Source organism: Bufo bufo, chromosome 5 (assembly GCF_905171765.1).
Source record: "Bufo bufo chromosome 5, aBufBuf1.1, whole genome shotgun sequence".
NCBI classification, from domain to species: domain Eukaryota; kingdom Metazoa; phylum Chordata; class Amphibia; order Anura; family Bufonidae; genus Bufo; species Bufo bufo.
The window spans coordinates 218210361-218229536 of NC_053393.1; the positions used below are offsets into that span (position 1 = coordinate 218210361).

The following is a 19176-nucleotide window of genomic DNA, read 5'->3' on the forward strand; positions in this document are numbered from 1 at the left end:
CCAAAATGGGCCGCATGGAACCTCCCTTCTTGGGAACTACAAAGAGGTTCGAGTAGAACCCTTGGAACCTTTCCTCTAGAGCAGGGGTGCACAACCTTTTTTGGTCTGAGGGCCGCATTGTCACATTGCTCTATTTCAAGGGGCCACAATGTACACAGGCCGATGTAAAGTGACTGGGGGGGGATGATCGTTATAACAGTCATTCCTCCTTCATTTAGTTACATCAGTGCTTCTCAAATAGTGGGGCGCGCCAGGCTCCGTAAAGGGGGGCTCGTTCAGGGCCTGGAGCTGGGGGCCGGCAATAACGGTGGGGGTGCGGTCACTGTACTATAGCCCCGCCCCACCGCTCCCTCCGGTATACTAATATATGTGTAAAATTAATAATGACTCTATTCATGAGGCCCCCTCTGTAGTAGAACATTCAATATATCCATCCTACTCACAGGGCTGTTATCGTAATCCAGGCCGGCCGGGCAGACGAGCGGCAGCGTCACTGACTGACGTCACGTGCCTGCCCGGCATACTTTATGAATGAAGCAGGCGGCGCAGGCACGTGACGTCAGTCAGTGACGCTGCCGCTCGTCTGCCCGGCCGGCCTGGATTACGATAACAGCCCTGTGAGTAGGATGGATATATTGAATGTTCTACTACAGAGGGGGCCTCATGAATAGAATCATTATTAATTTTACACATTCTATAACTGTACTGGAACGGCAATGGGGGGGTCTGTGGATGGCACTGTTATGGGATGGGGGGAGGGTCTGTGGATGGCACTGTTATGGGATGGGGGGAGGGTCTGTGGATGGCACTGTTATGGGCTGGGGGGGGCACTGTGGATGGCACTGTTATGGTGTGGGGGGTCTGTGGATGGCACATATATAACAGTGCCAGCCACAGATCCCCCTGTAACAGTGCCAGCCACAGATCCCCCCCATAAGTGTCCGTCATCCACAGATCCCCCCATAAGTGTCCGTCATCCACAGATCCCCCCATAAGTGTCCGTCATCCACAGATCCCCCCATAAATGTGTGTCCGTCATCCACAGATCCCCCCCATAAGTGTCCGTCATCCACAGATCCCCCCCATAAGTGTCCGTCATCCACAGATCCCCCCATAAGTGTCCGTCATCCACAGATCCCCCCATAAGTGTGTGTCCGTCATTCACAGATCCCCCCCATAAGTGCCCGTCATCCACAGATCCCCCCATAAGTGTCCGTCATCCACAGATCCCCCCATAAGTGTCCGTCATCCACAGATCCCCCCCATAAGTGTCCGTCATCCACAGATCCCCCCATAAGTGTCCGTCATCCACAGATCCCCCCATAAGTGTGTGTCCGTCATCCACAGATCCCCCCATAAGTGTCCGTCATCCACAGATCCCCCCCATAAGTGTCCGTCATCCACAGATCCCCCCATAAGTGTCCGTCATCCACAGATCCCCCCCATAAGTGTCCGTCATCCACAGATCCCCCCATAAGTGTCCGTCATCCACAAGCGGCGTCCCACGCGGCGGCGGTTGCTTAGCAACTCTACGGCTGGAGAGAGGGAGCCCCCGGCCCCCGAAAAATGATACTATTTACAGTCGCGCGGGGGGCGCGAAATGTTTTCTTCTTTCTAGGGGGGCATGACAGAAAATAATTAAGAAGCACTGAGTTACATTGACTATGAGTAGCACATTCCTAATAACACAGAGAGATGTGCGGCACGATTATACTGCAATTATCATGAGTGAGTGTCCCTATGAAGACTTATTTCCAGTAATTGACCTGAATATCTCGCTGCTGGCCCAAGAAAAATACTAACAGTGGCCCCGTTTTGTAGTCGGGTACAAATTGATGGAAGTCCGGGCCAGCAATACCATATTGTGGCACATTATACCGCCCCACAGTTCATCACACAATACTGCCCCCATAAGCACAAAATACATCCCCAAAAACTCTCACTGGTTGGCCGTGAGGAGGGCCCAGACGGCCCCCCGGGAAATTTCCCTGTGAGATCTATGGCTAATCCACCCCTGGCTTAAAGGGATTTCCCAGTAAATATGAATTTTTAACAAGTTCTTGCAGCATGGCCCCTGAAACTGAAGAGTTATACTTACCTGCTCCCGGCACTGATTACACCTGTCAGTGCATGGCCATGGTCACATGTAACTCTGCAGCCAATCACTGGCTTCAGCGGTGATGTGGTCACAAGCAGCGTGTCACTGCTGCAGCCAGTCATTGACTGGAGTGGTGTATGTGACAATGGTCATGCACGGACAGGTGTAACAGTGCAGGAACCGGAAGATGGAGGCAGCTGGGGCATGGAGCAGGTAAGTATGCTTCTTCTGGTTCAGGGGCCACGCTGCAGGAACTTGTTCATAAATCAGTGATTTCCCTCACTGCAGAGGCCGTGCTCCCTGGTTATTACCACCTCCTGCCAGTTACAGGCGCCCTGCAATAACCAGTAAGCACTTTCTCTTTCTAGTGGGTAAAGGGCTTATTGGTTAATACTTTAATAATCAGGCCTGAAAATACACTTTTTTTTGTGTTTTTGGGCACCTGGTGGTTCGAACGGTTTCACATGAATGGGGCGATAATGGCAACGGTTTTGGTTGGTGTGGGTGTTTTTTCTTTTATGTATTTTATTAATTTTTTATCTTTAACTTAATTTTTAATATATTTCTGCTACAAATAATATCCCCCAAGAGTTCATAAAAAGACCTTTGGGGGACATTAACACTTTTTGTGAATTTTTCACTGTTTCCTTTTTATTTATTAGTTTTATTTGTATTTTAATAATATTTTATTGTATTCTTTTTTTTATAATTGGTTTATTATATTATTTAAATATATTTTTGCCACATAATATCTCCTCCAAGAGGTCATAAAAAGACTGTTGGGGGACAATGAACACTCTACTATTTTGCACTTGAAATTTTTTTTCTTTTATTTGTATTTTATTATTTATTATTTTTTTTATTTTCTATTTTTCTTATATATATTTTTGCCACATAATGACAAGGGATCATAAAAAGACTGTTAGGGGGCAGTGAACACTCTTTTACTTAGCAACTTTTCCTTTTTTCCTTTTATTTGTATTTTTTTAATATAATTTTCTATTTTTTTGCCACATCATATTTTATTTTATTTTTTCTTTTATTTGTGATTTATTATATTTTTTTAAATATTTTTTTTTAACTTATTTAATATATTTTTTCCACATCATTTTTCCCTAAGAGGTCACTGAAAGACCTTTGGGGACACAGACTTTTTTTTATGCACTATTTCCACTGTAACTGGAGCATTCAAAGGAGCCCCAGTTACAGGGGAAACCAGCCTGCGGTGGGGGATTTGAACACAGGCATAGCTGATCAGGTCTCCTAACCCTGCAGCTCTGCGCTCCTCTGCCCCCAAGCCGGGTCTACCCTACATAGTGCTCACCTGTGTGAGGAGAAGGCAGAAGCGCTGATAACTGCTTCTGCCTTTTCCTCGGCTCCCCCGCTGTCACTGACAGCCGACGACCCGTCCTGCTCCTGCTACAGTGCAGGGGCAGGAGCTGTAATGATCCATCGTGCGGCGCTGCTGGCAGATACACAGCTGATTTACGATCAGCTGTGTTTCTGTCCAGGAGGACGGGGGCCGCAAATCTTGGCTCTGGGGGCCGCATGCGGCCCGCGGGCCGCAGGTTGTGCACCCCTGCTCTAGAGGAACGGGGGTAATCACCCCCCTGTCCAGTAAGGCTTGAACGGCCGCGGAGAACGCAACCGCGCGTTTCGGGTCCCGTGGCGGGCGGGAGCGAAAGAACCGATCTGGAGGGAAGGATGCAAATTCGATTTTGTATCCGGAGCACACAATTTCGAGGGCCCAGGCGTCGGAGACGTGAGCCAACCAGACGTCCCTGAAAAGGAGGAGCCGGCCCCCCACCCGGGTGGGTGGGGGCGCGCCTTCAGGCAGAGGATTGCTTTGCTGCGGGTGTGCGGGCAGCCTGCGGCTTGCGCCAGGAGGGCTGCGCCCGAAAAAACGGCTTCCTATGCTTGTCCTGGGGAGGAGCCGAAGCGGCAGCTGTGGTGGGAGCCCCAGAGGCCCTGCGGGAGGACCGAAAACGAGACGCACCAGGGCGTCCGCGGGGGGCGCCCCTGGCTTGGGGTTGAGGAAGATGGGTGCTTTTACCACCCGTGGCCTCCGAAATAAGTTCGTCTAGGCGGACCCCGAAAAGGCGGGAACCCGCAAACGGTAGCCCCGCCAAGGAACGTTTGGAGGCAGCGTCCGCTTTCCAAACCTTCAGCCAGAGCTCCCTCCTGACGGAAACTGCCAGGGCGGAGGAGCGTGCAATAAGGGCTCCCGCATCAAGGGAGGCCTCACAAACAAAATTCCCGGCCCGAACAATAAGCTGGGCCAAGGAACGCAGGTCCTGGATAGGGACGTCCGAGTCCAACTCCTGTTCCAGCTGCGCACCCCAAGCAGAGATTGCTTTCCCTGCCCAAGCAGAGGCAAAAACCGGTCTGAGAGCAGAACCGGAGGCAGCAAAAATGCCCTTAGAAAGGGTCTCCATGCGACGGTCCTCCGCTGACTGAAGAGAGGACCCGTCGGGAACAGGGATGGCCGTGTTCTTTGACAGCCGGGCCACAGGGGGGTCCACCTTGGGTGGGGAAGACCATGTGGCCACGACATCTGCTGGAAAAGGATAGCAAATGTCCAGCTTCTTGGGGTTGACAAAACGGGCGTCCGGGCGAGCCCAAGCCTTAGACACCACAGAGGAGAAATCAGAGTGGATTGGAAAGACTTTTGAGACCTGCCTGGGTCTGATAAATGAGACGCTAGCTGCGTCCGAGCTAGGGGGATCATCCTGCACCTTAAAGGTGTCACGAATATCAGAGATGAGTTGACCCATCGCTGAGGCTAGCTTGGACGGCAGGGCCGAGTCCATTTCCAAATCTGAAACCGCCAATTCACCTTCAGAGAGCGAATCCTTTGGAGAGGAGAGGCTCGTCTGGGTGCGCACGCGTGGCGGGGAGAGGGAGGCATCCGAGGAGGAGGCTCGCTCTACTCTAATACGCTTCTGAGAGTGCCTAGCTCGGGAGGGGTCACTAAAAGAGAGTGAACCCGCTGCAGCGGCAGACCCGGAGGGCGCGACAGTAAGAGTGGCGTCCTGCGGGGTAGGCGGCCTGTCTATTAGGCGGCCCACGACATGAGTGAGGCTTTCCACGGCCTGGGACAGGGATCTAGCCCAGTCAGGCGGGTCAGAGGCAGCAGGGAGCGACACAGCGGGCGACTGAGGCTGCGGTGGAGCCCGGCATGCAGTACAGTGCGGATCAGACTGCCCCCGGGGAAAGGGTTCCCTACAAGCAGTACAGGCATGGTACCAAGGCTTGGCGGCTGCAGAAGGGTCTGACATGGTGGAACAAAGATGTTGCACTTAAAGTGGGAGACCCCAAGGAAAGAAACGGGGATAACACCCAAGCGACAGTACTGTGGCACGGAGGGGGTTAAAAGTCCTACCAGACCCGGATGATGCAAGCGGCAGCGGTAAGGGGAACAGACTGAGGAGGCTGTGGAGGAGAGGCAGCAGCACCGGCTTCGGATCGCACTGCAGAGAGGATTCCACGCAGCACTGTGCGATGAACCCGGAAGTAGCGGAGCGCATGTAGGAAGCTCCGCCCCCTCTCTGCCGCTCTGAAGCAGAGCCGCGCGCGCGCGGCAAAATGATTTTAACCCCCAAGGATGAAGAAGTGCCGGCCTGAAATGGCGCCGTTCACGCCAAGAAAGCGGCCCCCTCCGCGCCTGGATGTGGCAGACGGCTTGCTTTTTTCCCTGCAACCGTCTCCTGAAGGCAGCGTCCCTGCCAAGGACTTGCCCAGATAAACTCCCCTGCCCGGTAACGGTCCCGATATATGCCAGGCTGCCCTGGTCCACCTTGTCTTCTGTGGGGGAGGCGGCAGTGCGGAATTACCGGCACTGGCGCAACTCAACCCCGGGAGAAACAGAGGGGTCTAATGCGCCTCTGTTGTCCCTGTAAGTAGAAAAAAAAAACGAATTAAAAACAACAAATAACGCAAAAATAAAAAAAAAATCATAGGAAAACAACCCTGCATAAGCAGGGGGTGTCTTGCCTCCTTGGACACTAAGCAAAAACTGGCAGTCTCTTCTCCAGGCTGAAGGGTATAGCTGATGGAGGAGGGGCTTACAGCTTTCACTTAGTGTCACGCCTCCTAGGGAGCAGAGCTATACCCATGGTTTCCTGTGTCCCCCAAGGAATATGGGCGAGAAAAAAGGATTCCATATTTTTAACAAAGACCAATTAAAAAAAAAAAAAAAAAAAGATTTTTTAAGCTTAAAAGAAGTACAATGAAATTTTTTAAAAAAAATATAAAATAAATTGCCTCCAAAAGGTGTACATAGCCTTAAAGAAATCTGGGGCATCTTTGGATTATTGTTCATTTAGTTGGGGAAGATATCTGCTATAATCTACACTAATTTCTGTCATAAATTAAGGCAAATGGACATTTATTAAGCCCTTTACACCACTATTGTGACCTAAATTATTAAAAGGCACTAGCCTCTTAAATTAGGCGCATCTCACGCCAGTTCAGGGATATCAAGAGTGGCGTCTGGGAACACCAGTCTTGATAAGGGCTCTTTCACACGAGCGAATGCGTGAAAGACAGCCAAGCCCCGTTCCGGACAGCAGAGCATTAACATGATTAATAATGCTCCATACCTTTGTGATCTTTTTACTACAAAATCACAGTGAGATAAAGTGGTCACCGTGATTATGTAGAGAGGCAAAGAGCAATATTAATCATGTTAATGCTCCGTGTCTCTGCGGTCCGGAAAGGGGCTTGGCGCTCTTTCACGCAGTGGATTCCACGCATGGCATCCGCTCGCGTGAAAGAGCCCTAAAAGTCCCTCAATGTGTCAGGATGCGGGCAGCCCCTCCCCCTTTTACTAAACCCCACCCACTTCCTTAAAAAGTGATGTGAGCAACAGAAAAAGTCCCCCCTTTTTGCACAGAGGGAGTTGTAGTGCAAGTCACTTTTTGTGCACAATTATGGTGCCCAGCCTTTCAGAAATTCCACTGGTTACCTGGAACATCCACTCACACTGATTTATCCAATGTTTATCAGAAAAGCTCACATAAAATGTAGATTAGAGACGCCTAATGAATAAACACAATGGGAACTCCGGTCAGAGTTTCCCTTTAATCATGAGAAATTCAGAAATTATACTGAAGAAGTTAGCAACAGTTTTGCTTGTGGTGCCACAGCATCCGTGGTTGTCAATCATCGTGTGTGGGGTAAGCAGGATTCTGGGGGTATGACCACACAGCACAGTCGTGAGCCGTTTGGGGCACAGCCAGCCACAGTTGAGAACCGTGCGGCCAATTACCTAATGAAGACTTCACCGTATAGCCGGTCTTCATCGTCAATGGCTGCGCAGCCATTGGCAATGAAGACCGGCTGTACAGTGTGGTCTGTAAATAATTGGCCGCGCTGTTCTCAACCGCACCCCGAACAGCTTATGACCTCGCCGTGTGGTCGTAGCCTTACTTAGGGGCATGTATCGAACGATTATTAGCACCATTTGTGACTTTTCACCTCGCTTGCCACTTCTTAAAAGTGGTGCGAAAAGTGGGTGGGATGTGTCCTCTCACAGCCTGAAGGTTTTACTATCATTTACGCCAAAAACTGGTTTAAATGATAGTTGAAATGTACGCCAGCTAGCTGATGTACACTTGAAAGCCTGGTACATGGACTGCCTGGAAATGCGGCAAATATTAAGAGGTATGTGCCTCTTAATAAATTTGGTGTATTCTGCGCCTGTGGACTTCATACTAGGACTACCTGCTATGGTTTCTGCCCCAGTTACTCTCCCTAAATGCCATAGACCGGTTTTCAGCTTCTCTCTAATTCAATGGCGCTAAGCCACGAGTGGACAGCCGCTGTGGTTTCATGTTCCTTCCTGGCATGGCTTTAATCCGCTGCTCCCTGATCTTCAGCTCTGCCTCACTGTTTCTACTAGGACTCCTGTTAGGAGGTATAGGAAATACTGCTCCAAATTCTATAAACCTATATATCACACAGATCAGCTTATCTCCCTCAGTCATAGGCTGCAAAAAAAAAAAGTTGTCCCATCTGGACATTTATAGCATATCAATTGGCTAGCTAGGATAGTTTCGGAAGTTCCATAGAACTTTAGGGAGAAAGCTGGCCCCATTCTTCCAAAACAAACAGGTCCCAGAGTTGACTTGCACCTACTGGACATTTCTGGTATAGGATACAGTTATGCCATAAGTGTCCAAATAGGACAACCACTTTAAGGCCAGTAGGAGCTGTTTTGCCATCAGTCATAACTTTAGGTCTACATACTTGTTTGATGATGGATTTATGCGGGAGGAGTTTTCTTCTTTTAGGCATGTCCTGCCTTTGAGATTTATATTATTTGTATATTTGCACTTTATCTACTTATCAACTTGTGGAGCAGTGAGGATATAACCAGCGTGTTCTTCCTCTGTGATGTCTTGTCCCTGCACTTGTTTTTGTGATGTAATTTATGGTATGTAATACAAATCTTTGGTATTTCATGCGGTCTGGTAACTCTCTTGTAGGTTATATTTCTTTTAGGCATAGTTTTAAGATACATTTAAATTATTTTTTTTATGTAAAGGGTTACTTTGGTTACCATAAATATAACTTATGTTTTAGACTAATTCACCATCAGTAATTACCTAATATAATGTAAATTTCACATCTACTGTTCAGTAGTTATAGAAGTAGTTTTCTTCCTCTGTTACCCTCTGTGTTTCCTCATAAATTACCATGGCATCGACCTGTAGTTGAGCCTTTGTTAGGTCGAGCATGCTCAGTGTGTTTCTGTAGCTAAATGTCTTGTGGAACAATGGGCGTGTTAGTGTGCTGCTGATTACTGAGGGGGCGTGGCCGGACAGTATACCAGGCAGCCAATCAGTAAACAACATTCACAGCAGGAAAGCTAGGGATTGTGGGGATTGTAGTTCTGTGAGGGAAGATCAGGCGCCATCATACTCTCAGTGTGCTGCAGGCTCACACAGGAGCTAGACAAAGGGATTGCAAGGTAAATTGAAGCTCTGGTTATATGTATAGGTATGGGTTCAGCTTGCAGCCTTAATGCAGTTTTTCAAAAATTTTGTTACTTTACTGGAATAGCCCTTTAAAAGGGAACCCATCGTCATGTGTATATTTGATTATAATCTAACTAATTATATACAATCATTAACTACTAAAAAGTGCCTTAGATGTATTCACTTACTGGTGTGACAGATGGTTATCTCATAATATGCACACAAAGATGCTGCATGCTAATGAGCTGATTGGAGTCCAGCGTGATGTCATGGAGTCCAGCGTTTTATTCATTCAGAGCTATAGCCACTCCCCTGCCCACCTGCTGCCGATTCATATGGAAAATAACTGTCAATCAGCAGCAGGTGGGCAGGGAGAGTCAGTAGCTCATGAATATTCATGACTTATCATTATCAGCTGGAGCTTTTCAATACAAGATGTTGGCAGATTGACTGGGTCAATTAAAGAAAGTGACCCAGCATTTTGCTAAGAGAATCAGTCACTTATTTATGTTGCCCTTAGTTAGGACACCATAAAACTGGCGACAGGTTCCCTTTAAATATTTTTTGTTGACGGTAGATTGTCTGGAAAAAAGTTATTTTTTCATTGATATTTTAATTAATTTGACATCATTTACTTTTCACCTAAAATCGACAAAGTAACTTTTGTCAGGAGTTCATCCAGCCAAATTACCATTTATTGCTGTGCTGGATAGGTTGCCAGACCAATAAGACTTTTGACTGTGTCCCATACCAGAGCTAGACAGGGGATTTAAAACTGCCGATTCCTAATAGACTTCCCTGGGATTGTGTTTTCATCTGGGCTTTACACCGAGAGATAGCCTATTGACTCTCCTGGTGAACCGACACTGGCTTGTATCTGGACTAACCCTGTAGCTGTTGTTCCTGCTCATATTGACTCTTCGGGTGACTGGCCTTGGCCTGTCTATTAACCCCTCAATGACTGCACTATGTCTGTCCCTCCTGCTTTTGACCCTGCTTGCTGACTTCTCATTTTACCTCACTGGTCATTCTGGAAGGTCTACTACTAGTGTGCCCATACTAGTTTTCAACTCCACAGATGAAACCTGGGTCCCAACAGCGGGCTCTGGTAAAGACTTTAGGGGGTAGCTTTAGCTTCCAACCATCCAGATTGGTTCTGAAAGATTGGTTGCAGTTTTGGGATTCACTGGCTGCATTCCTACCAACTTTATTGTACAAGTCATTATGAGTACAAGGATTTCACAATACTCCTTTAATAAAAATGTAAATAAAAAAAATGTTTTTTTTAGTTCATTTTAGGGTTATCCTATGAACCATTTTCATACCAGAAGTCCTGTAGGCTGTCAATAGTGGTTTTAAAGTAATTTGCAGTGTTTCTAGCATACGATAAATTACTCATCTTTTTTTGCTGCCATGTCCCTTTTGGTGCAGCTACTAATTTGTGCTGCTGGTGGCTGCCTCCTCCTACTCCTTGGCAGGCAACAATATAGTCCCCTCACCTTCCAGAGAAATAAATGTGTACACTGTGTGACACAGCATGCAATGCCAAGAAACCAGTGAAAACATAATAAAATGAAACAATAGTTGCCATTTGCAAAGTTCATATCAGGCGTTAGGATGCAAAGCTCTACAATCCTAGCAAGCTTAGGCTACTTTCACACTAGCGTTCGTGGCTCCGCTTGTGAGTTCCGTTTGAAGGGGCTCACAAGCGGCCCCGAACGCATCCGTACTGCCCTAATGCATTCTGAGTGGATGTGGATCCGCTCAGAATGCATCCGTCTGCCAGCGTTCAGCTTCCGCTCAGCAGGCGGACACCTGAACGCTGCTTGCAGCGTTCGGGTGTCCGCCTGGCCGTGCGGAGGCAAGCAGATCCGTCCAGACTTACAATGGAAGTCAATGGGGACGGATCCGCTTGAAGATGACACTATATGGCTCAATTTTCAAACGGATCCGTCCCCCATTGACTTTCAATGTAAAGTCTGGACGGATCCGCTCAGGCTACTTTCACACTTAGAAATTTTTCTAAGTTATAATGTAGACGGATCCGTTCTGAACGGATACAAACGTCTGCATTATAGGAGCGGATCCGTCTGATGAAACATGTGTGAAAATCAGACGGACCCGCTCCGAACGCTAGTGTGAAAGTAGCCTTAGGCTACTTTCACACTTACGGCAGGACGGATCAGACAGGCTGTTCACCCTGTCGGATCAGTCCTTCCGCTATTTCGCTGTGCCGCCGCTCTGTCCCCATTGACTATAATGGGAACGTGGGCAGAGCTCCAGCGCAGCACGGCAGTTCACGGCGAAGGGCCGCCGGACTGAAAGTCCTGCATGTCCGACATTTTAGTCCGGCGGCCTCTAACTGCGAACTGCCTACATTATAGTCAATGGGGACGGAGCGGCGGTCCGGCGAAATAGCGGAAGGATGGATCCGACAGGGGGAACAGCATGTCGGATCCGTCCTGCTGCAAGTGTGAAAGTACCCTAAGGCTACTTTCACACTAGCGGCAGGCCGGATCAGACAGGCTGTTCACCCTGTCTGATCCGTCCTGCTGCTATTTTCGCCGTGCTGCCGCTCCGTCCCCATTGACTATAATGGGGACGGGGGCGAGCTCTGGCACAGCACGGCAGTTTGCGGTTAGAGGCAGCCGGACTAAAAAGTCAGACATGCAGTACCTTTATTCCAGTGGCCTTTCGCTGTGCTGCGCCAGAGCTTCGCCCCCATTATAGTCAATGGGGACGGAGCGGTGGTCCAGCGAAATAGCGGCAGGACGGATCCGACAGGGTGAACAGCCTGTTGGATCCGGCCTGCCGTTAGTGTGAAAGTACCCTAAGGCTTCTGGCCTATACAGCCATGCTACAGCACAGGCTCTGGTCCTTCCTGGACATGCAGAGCAGAAAGCTATTTTTTTATTAGACCTGACTGTGGGAAGAGTGACTGAGCATGTGTGACCACCAGCAATTAGGTGGACATGTACATATCAATATATTATGAACACCAGGTAACTCCATACTACGCAAGTATGCCATAACTCTTCGCTAGATTTTATTTTTAGAACAAAAATAAATAAATATATATATATATATATATATATATATATATATATAATCACATATAGCTTAGTTGTTAAAGGGGGTTCTCCCTCCGAGTTCAGGGCTGAACCCCTATATAAGCTCTTCTTTATTCTTTTACTACATATGAATGGGTTATCGGAGCATTTCCTTGCTCCGATGTTGCCCTTTGCCTTGCGTTTCATTGTGCAGGGCAAAGTCTGTTTACTGCCGGTGATATACCCGGCATCTCCTCACTATGCTAAGCGGAGACTTTCGTCTAGTAGTGAGCCCAGTGATATCACCGGCACGAACGGGTGGTCTATAGCGCTGCCCTAGGCTGTTTTGGAGACGGGTACTATACAAAGTAGCATAGCACTCGCCTCTAAAACAGCGCTATAAACCACCCATTTGTGCCGGTGACATCAACAGGCTTACTGCTAGGTGGAAGTCGCCGCCTAGCATAGTGATGTGAAGTAGGGATCGACCGATTATCGGTTTTACCGATATTATTGGCCGATATTGAGGATTTTGAACGTTATCGGCATCTATTTTGCCGATATACCAATAACGTATTGGGAACACAGAACGCGCTGCTCTCAGCGCTCTCTGTGTTCCCTCAGCAGCACAGGGGAGAAGGAAGCAGTGTCTCCCTCCCCCTGTGCTGCTGCCGCCAATGACAGGAGAGAAGACAAGAGGAGGGGCGGGGCTGTGGCCGCTGCGCCACCAATGAAGAGGAGTCTTTCATTAATTCATATACAGGAGGCAGAAATCACATAGCCGGCTCCCGACCTCTACGAACTGTAGCTGCGATCTGCGGTAGTTAACCCCTTAGGTGCCGCGGATTGCAGCTACCGCGGATCGCAGCTACCGCTCAGAGGTCGGGAGCCGGCTATGTGATTCTGCAGCCAGCTCCCGCCTCCTGTATATGATTGAGAGACTTATCTTCATTGGTGGCGCAGGGCGCCCCCCCCCCCCCCAGTATTAATCATTGGTGGCGCAGTGCGCCCCCCACCCCAATAGTAAAAACATTGGTGGCGCAGTGCGCCCCCCCCAGTATTAATTGGTGGCAGTGGCCACAGGATCCCCTCTCCCCTGCTCCTCCGATCGGAGCCCCAATCCTGGTTACCATGGCAGCCAGGACGCTATTGAAGCCCTGGCTGCCATGTTCAGCTGAAATGATCTCATATATAGTGAAAGAATCAAGAAGAGCTTATATCCCTTAATATTTTATACAAATGTGTGAATTTTAGTTTACTTAAAGAAATTTGCTAGAATGGTATTTGTGGCATGGCCCTCGTACGGTCAGGCAGAAGCAGTATTTTAGACAAAATGACCCTTGCAGTCACTGATGTATTTAACCCTTGCTGTTTTTAACATGTAAACAGAAAAAATAATAATAATATGATCTACACAATAAATATGATGCTTAATGGTGGGATAACCTCTTTAATTTTAACAACCATCTTTAGTCTCAGTCAGGGGACATGTACACATTTTTAAAATGTAATGTCATATGTCTAAAGGCATGCCTAAGGTATGTCCTAACAGGCGTTAATACTGGACAGCCCGGGGATCATAATGAAAGGGGCCGTCTAGGAAGCCCGCTCCTTTTGTCAGTACTAAGTAAATATGGGTTTTCCTATTAGAACACTTATAGATTGTGTTTTTTTCATGGAGAGTATCCCTTTACATGCAGAAAAATAACACTAAACCATGTATAAATGTGCAGATTAACATAATAGGAATTAGAAAATACATATCACCAATTGTATGGATTTGTTCTTGGGTTCAATAGCTAGCAATACTGAATACCAAAGACAATCTGAAGAATTTGCAAAGGTTTCGTGTAAGGTGTTCGGTTTGAATAGTGCTGAAAATGCAAGTCAAGATGAAATGTGCCCATCGTGTCTCTGCGGTTACCTTGTTCTTAATGAGCTTTGCTCTCTGTGCGAACTGAAGAGTAGACAAGGTCTCCCCAAAACTCTTGGACCCAGGATGAACATTAGCAATAATAAAGGTTTTTGCATTTCCTCCAAGAGAGTCCTGTCAGCAAAAAAACAAAAAAAAACTGGATTAAAATATCTGCATAAAACATTACAGAAGTTGAGTAATAGCGTATATGGAAGTGTTATTAAGGCTACTTTCACATCTGCGTTTTTCTGTACGGTTTTGAGATCCGTCACAGGATCTCAAAACCGCAGCAAAGTGCTTCAGTTTCTCCCTATTCATTTCCAATAGGGCAAAACTGACTGAACTTCAACGGAGTGCATCAGAACGTTCCCATTCCACACACAAAAACGCTGCTTGCATGGGATACCGAGCATTGTAAAACATAATGTAAGTCAATGGCGACTGATCCGTTTGTTTTTTTTTGCGGACACACAAAAAATTTATTAAGGAAAAAAAAAAAAAAACGGATCTGGCGCCCATTGACTTACAATGGTTTTAGTGCCGCCTTGTTCATTTTGGAGACAATACAACCAAATCTGTTCTGAACGGATACAGATGGTTGTATTATTGACCGGATGAGTTTATGCTGATCCGCTGCCAGATCCAGCAAAAATGCAGACGTGAAAGTAGCCTTACCCTGTTGCCATCAAGCACTAGAACCTACAAGCTTTATATGAAATGGGGAAAAAAAAAATAGATTTTTATACTTACCGTAAAAATCTGTTTCTCTTCCGTTCATTGGGGGGGGGACAGACTTGACCTTGGGTATAGCTGTTGCCACTAGGAGGCAACACTAAGCACAAAAGTGTGAGTTGCTCCCTTCAGCTATACCCTTCCGACAGGGACTAAGCTAAAACAGTTTGTGCAAAAGCAGTAGGAAAAAACAGGAAAACCAAACAACGTACAAACCCAGAATCACACAGGCCACAACGAGGCCCGTAACCAGTGAAAATGGGTGGGAGCTGTGTCCCCCAATGAACGGAAGAGAAACAGATTTTACGGAAAGTACAAAAATCTAGTTCTCTCATCCGTATCAATGGGGGACACAGGCTTGACCTTGAGATGTTACAGAGCAGTCCCAGGGGTGGGTCATAAATGAAGAAGCCATCCGGCCAATCAGAGAACCGCCTTGTGCAGATAGATGCGAATGGCCCAAACAAAATCCAGAGTGTGGAGCAACTGCTCACGAGGATGAGACAGGGCAGGACAAAAGGAAGGGAGAATGATCTCTTAATTGAGATGGAATGCCAGCACAACCTTGGGAAGGAAGAACTGGACCGGACAAAGGACTTCCTTGTCCCGATAGAGAATAAAGAAAGGCGACTGACAGGAAGGAGCTGCTACTTTCCGACACCCTACGGATGGAAGTGATTGCCACCAAAAAAACCACCTTGTAGGACAGGAAGCAAAGGGACACCTGCTGCAAAGGCTCAAGCGGAGAGGACTGGAGAGCGCTGAGCACCAGATTAAGGTCCCAAGGATTCAACGGAGGCTGGTAAGGGGGCCCAGCGTGTGCCACCCCCTGCAGAAAGGTACGAACCACAGAAAGTGAGGCCAAATTTCGCTGAAAAATAATGGAGAGGGACGAAACTTGCCCTTTGAGGGAACTGACAGCCAGCCCCAAGTCCATGCCCGACTGCAGGAAAGACAAGAGTCACAGCAATGAGAACCGAATGGGAGACAACTGGTGGCGTTCGCAACAACTAAAGTAGGACTTCACGGTCTAGACAACAGCGTCCGAGAGACCCCGAGCCCTTAGTACGGCGGATTTAACAGCCATGCTGTTAAATGTAGTGACCCTAAATTTGGGTGGAATATCTGTCCCTGCAACAAGAGGTCCTCCTGAAGGGGAAGACGCCAGGGTTAGTCAGCGAGGAGGGAGACTAGAGATGCGAGCCATAGTCTGCGTGGCCAGTCCGGTGCCACAAGAATGACGGGCAGACCTTCGGACCTGATTTTCTGGAGAAGATGCGGAATGAGCGGAAGAGGAGGGAACGGGTAAGAAAACGTAAACTGCATCCCTGGGATCACAAGGGCGTCCGACGCCCGAGCCAGAGGATCCTTAGACCTTGCAACGAAGTTCTCTACCTTGCGGTTGAAGCGGGTGGCCATGAGATTCACATCGGGCCGCCCCATCGCTTGCAGATCGCGAGCAAGACCTGTTGATGCAAGCCCATTCGCCAGGATCGAGTCTCTCTCGGCTAAGAAAGTCGGCGATCCAGTTGTCGACGCCAGTGATATGAACTGCCAACAGAGCTGGAACATGGCTCTCATCCCAGGAGACGATGAGCATTGCTTCCGACATGGCTGCGGGGCCCCTGGTGCCGCTCTGGTGATTTAGTTATGCGACTGCCATGGAGTTGTCGGATTGAACCCGAACTGAACACCCCCGGAGACTGTCCATCCAATGAACCAGAGAGGTGAATCGCCCGCAATTCTAGAATACAGATCGGAAGGAAGCGTTCCTCGCGGGAGCAGGTGCACTGGACCGAGAGATTGTGCAGAACTCCCCCCAAACCCGGAGACTGGCGTCAGCAGTCGTCAACACTATCCAGCGGATGGGAAGGAAGGAAGGCCTGATGTCAGCATCAGAGACATCAACCATCACCGAAGGTCTTGGTGCGTCGGGGCAGGGAGACGGATGAGTCGATCTAGGGAGGCCAGGGAACGGTCCCAAATGGTCAAAATGTGCCGCTGAAGAGCCCTGGTATGGAAATGCGCGTAGGGCACTGCTTTAAAGGAAGAGACCATGTAGCCCAGAGCCCTCATGCACTGGCAGATGGGAAGTGGCTGAGGCCGCAACAAGGAGAGGATCTGACGACAGAGTGTAGAGTTTGTCCTGGGGCAAGAATATCTAGGCCCGATCGGTGTCGAACCACATGCCCAGAAACATCAGCTGTTGAGATGGGTGAAGACATGACTGACAGGTTTAGAACCCACCTGAAGAGTTCAAGGGTGTCCCGGACGATGGGTAGGCTTGTCCACCGTTGTCTGGAATGACAGACCCTTGATCAGGATATCATCCAAGTACAGAATCGTCACTATCCCCCTGGCATGAAGCAGAGCCATGACTGAGGCCAGAAGCTTGGTAAAGACCCTGGGAGCTGTGGCAAGATGGAAGGTCCCACTGCAAACCGAAGATATTTCTGGTGACTGAGGCAGATGGGAACATGAAGATCAGCGTCCTTAATGTTTATTAAGGACAGGTACTCCCCTGGGTCCATGAATGCAATGACCAATCGCAGGGACTCCATCCAGAAACGGCGGAGCTGAAGGAAGCCGTTGAGGGCTTTGAGGTCTAGGATGGGATGGACCGTACCCTCCTTTTTGGGGATCACAAAGATATTGGAGTAGAATCTGTGAAACCGGTCTTGAAGCAGAACCAGAACAATCACACCCCGCTGCAGAAGGGTGAGATTAGCAGGGGTGGGGACCGGGACTCCAGTTTGTAACCCTCCAAGATGACTTCTCGTACCCAGGCATCCAAAATGTGAGCTAGCCAAACATGCTGGAACAGATGAAGACGACGTCACACTGGACTGGGGGGCGCCAGAGATCACACGTCATGCACAGGAGGACTTGGGGGTATAGTGCTTGGAACCCTGCTGGCGAGGACGAGGCTTGAAAGATGGCTTGGCTTGAAAGATGGCTTGTGCTTCTGCTCTGGGGCAGATGTGACGGCTGGCCGCTTCGGGCTGGAGGAACTCCGAAAGGGCTGAGATCTGCGCTTTTTAGACCTGTTGAAGCGTGTCCTACTCTGAGGAAAATGGGTTCTTTTACCCCCTGTAGCATCAGAGATGGCGTCTCATCCAGACGCTTGCCGAAAAGCCTGTTACCTGCAAAGGGGAGACGTCAAGAGCCGTTTAGAAGCATTATCCACCGCCCAGCAGGATAGCCACAGGGTACAGCTAATAGCCACCAAAAGGGCTGAAGAGCGGGCCAAAAGCCTGGTCACGTCCAGAGAGGCCTCACAGATGTAAGAGCTGGCGTGGGAAAGTTGCACTGCAATATCCGAAAGTTCCTCCAAGGAGTCCCTTGAGGTGAGACCCTTGTTTGCCCACTCGGTCATAGCCTTGCTGACCCATGTAGAGGCAAAAAACAGGCGTAGCTGCTTCAAAGGCAGATTTGGCAAAAGATTACAATTTCTGATCCCTGGGGTCCGAGAAGGAAGCCCCATCTACCACAGGCAAGGTGGTATTTTTAGTCAGGCAGGATACCGGAGGGTCAACAACAGGAGAGGAGGACCACTTCTTTGTCAAATCCTCTGAAAAGGGATTTAAGATGTCTAAGCGTTTCGGCAAAGCAAACCTCCTGTCAGGGAAGTTCCATCAGGGTCAGAGCAACTTGGCGGTGGAGCAGAGCAAGAGGAACAGAGGGGATCCAACTGATTGGATGGGAATTTTGAGCGACAAGAAGCACATGCAAAATGTCACACGGAAGTGACCGCTGGCTTTGGGGCCTGGGATCTGGGTTTGGACATAGTGAGTATCTGTAGTGAAAGGTAGGAAGGCTAAAGTTAGACCCTGTAGGAAGGGGGGAAAAAGCTTACCCGGCCTGTGTCCCTTACTGCAGCCTGTCTGGTAAAAACCTCCTGCCAGAGTCCACAGAGGCCGTCCTAAGCAGGAGATGGGCAGAGTCAGAGAACAAGCGTGAATAATTCGCGCCAGGAAACTAGATGAAAGAGCGGGGAAACGGGGAGAACTCATGCCCTATTCCCCTAATGGAGGCGGCCATCCGCAATAATTAAAAGGAGCGCTGGCACACCCACTGGAGGTCTTTCCTTCTCACCCTCGGTATCGGCCGGGTGAGAAGTACCTGAAGTAGGCCGCAGTAAAAGCCAGGGCCTCAATTTACAAGCGCCCCTGGTGGAGGAGAGAGAAACAGGTGGGGTGGGGGTTTACGGGGTGGAGTCTGTGACAGAAAGAAGTCTGGCAAGCACAGGGGGCTACCACTCAACCTCACCCCCCCCCCCCCCCCAGAAGAGCTGCCATGCAGCTGTTAACCCTTTCCCGGCCTGCGGGGGACAAGGCTTTGTGGGAGTCATCCACAGCAAGTAACCAGAGAAGGGGGAGAGTGGGGTTGGAGCCAGGAATA

At 48.9% G+C, this 19176-nt stretch overlaps 1 protein-coding gene across 2 annotated transcripts in view; it reads right to left on the bottom strand.

Moving 5' to 3' along the window:
* The window catches only part of KIF15 (kinesin family member 15), a 143667-nt gene that overhangs the window by 96434 nt on the left and 28057 nt on the right, over nt 1-19176 (bottom strand). For both annotated transcript variants that reach the window (XM_040431884.1, XM_040431883.1), the window contains exon 10: nt 14053-14175. In XM_040431884.1, coding sequence (XP_040287818.1) covers nt 14053-14175 — 123 coding nt within the window. The remainder of the gene's footprint in view (nt 1-14052; nt 14176-19176) is intronic.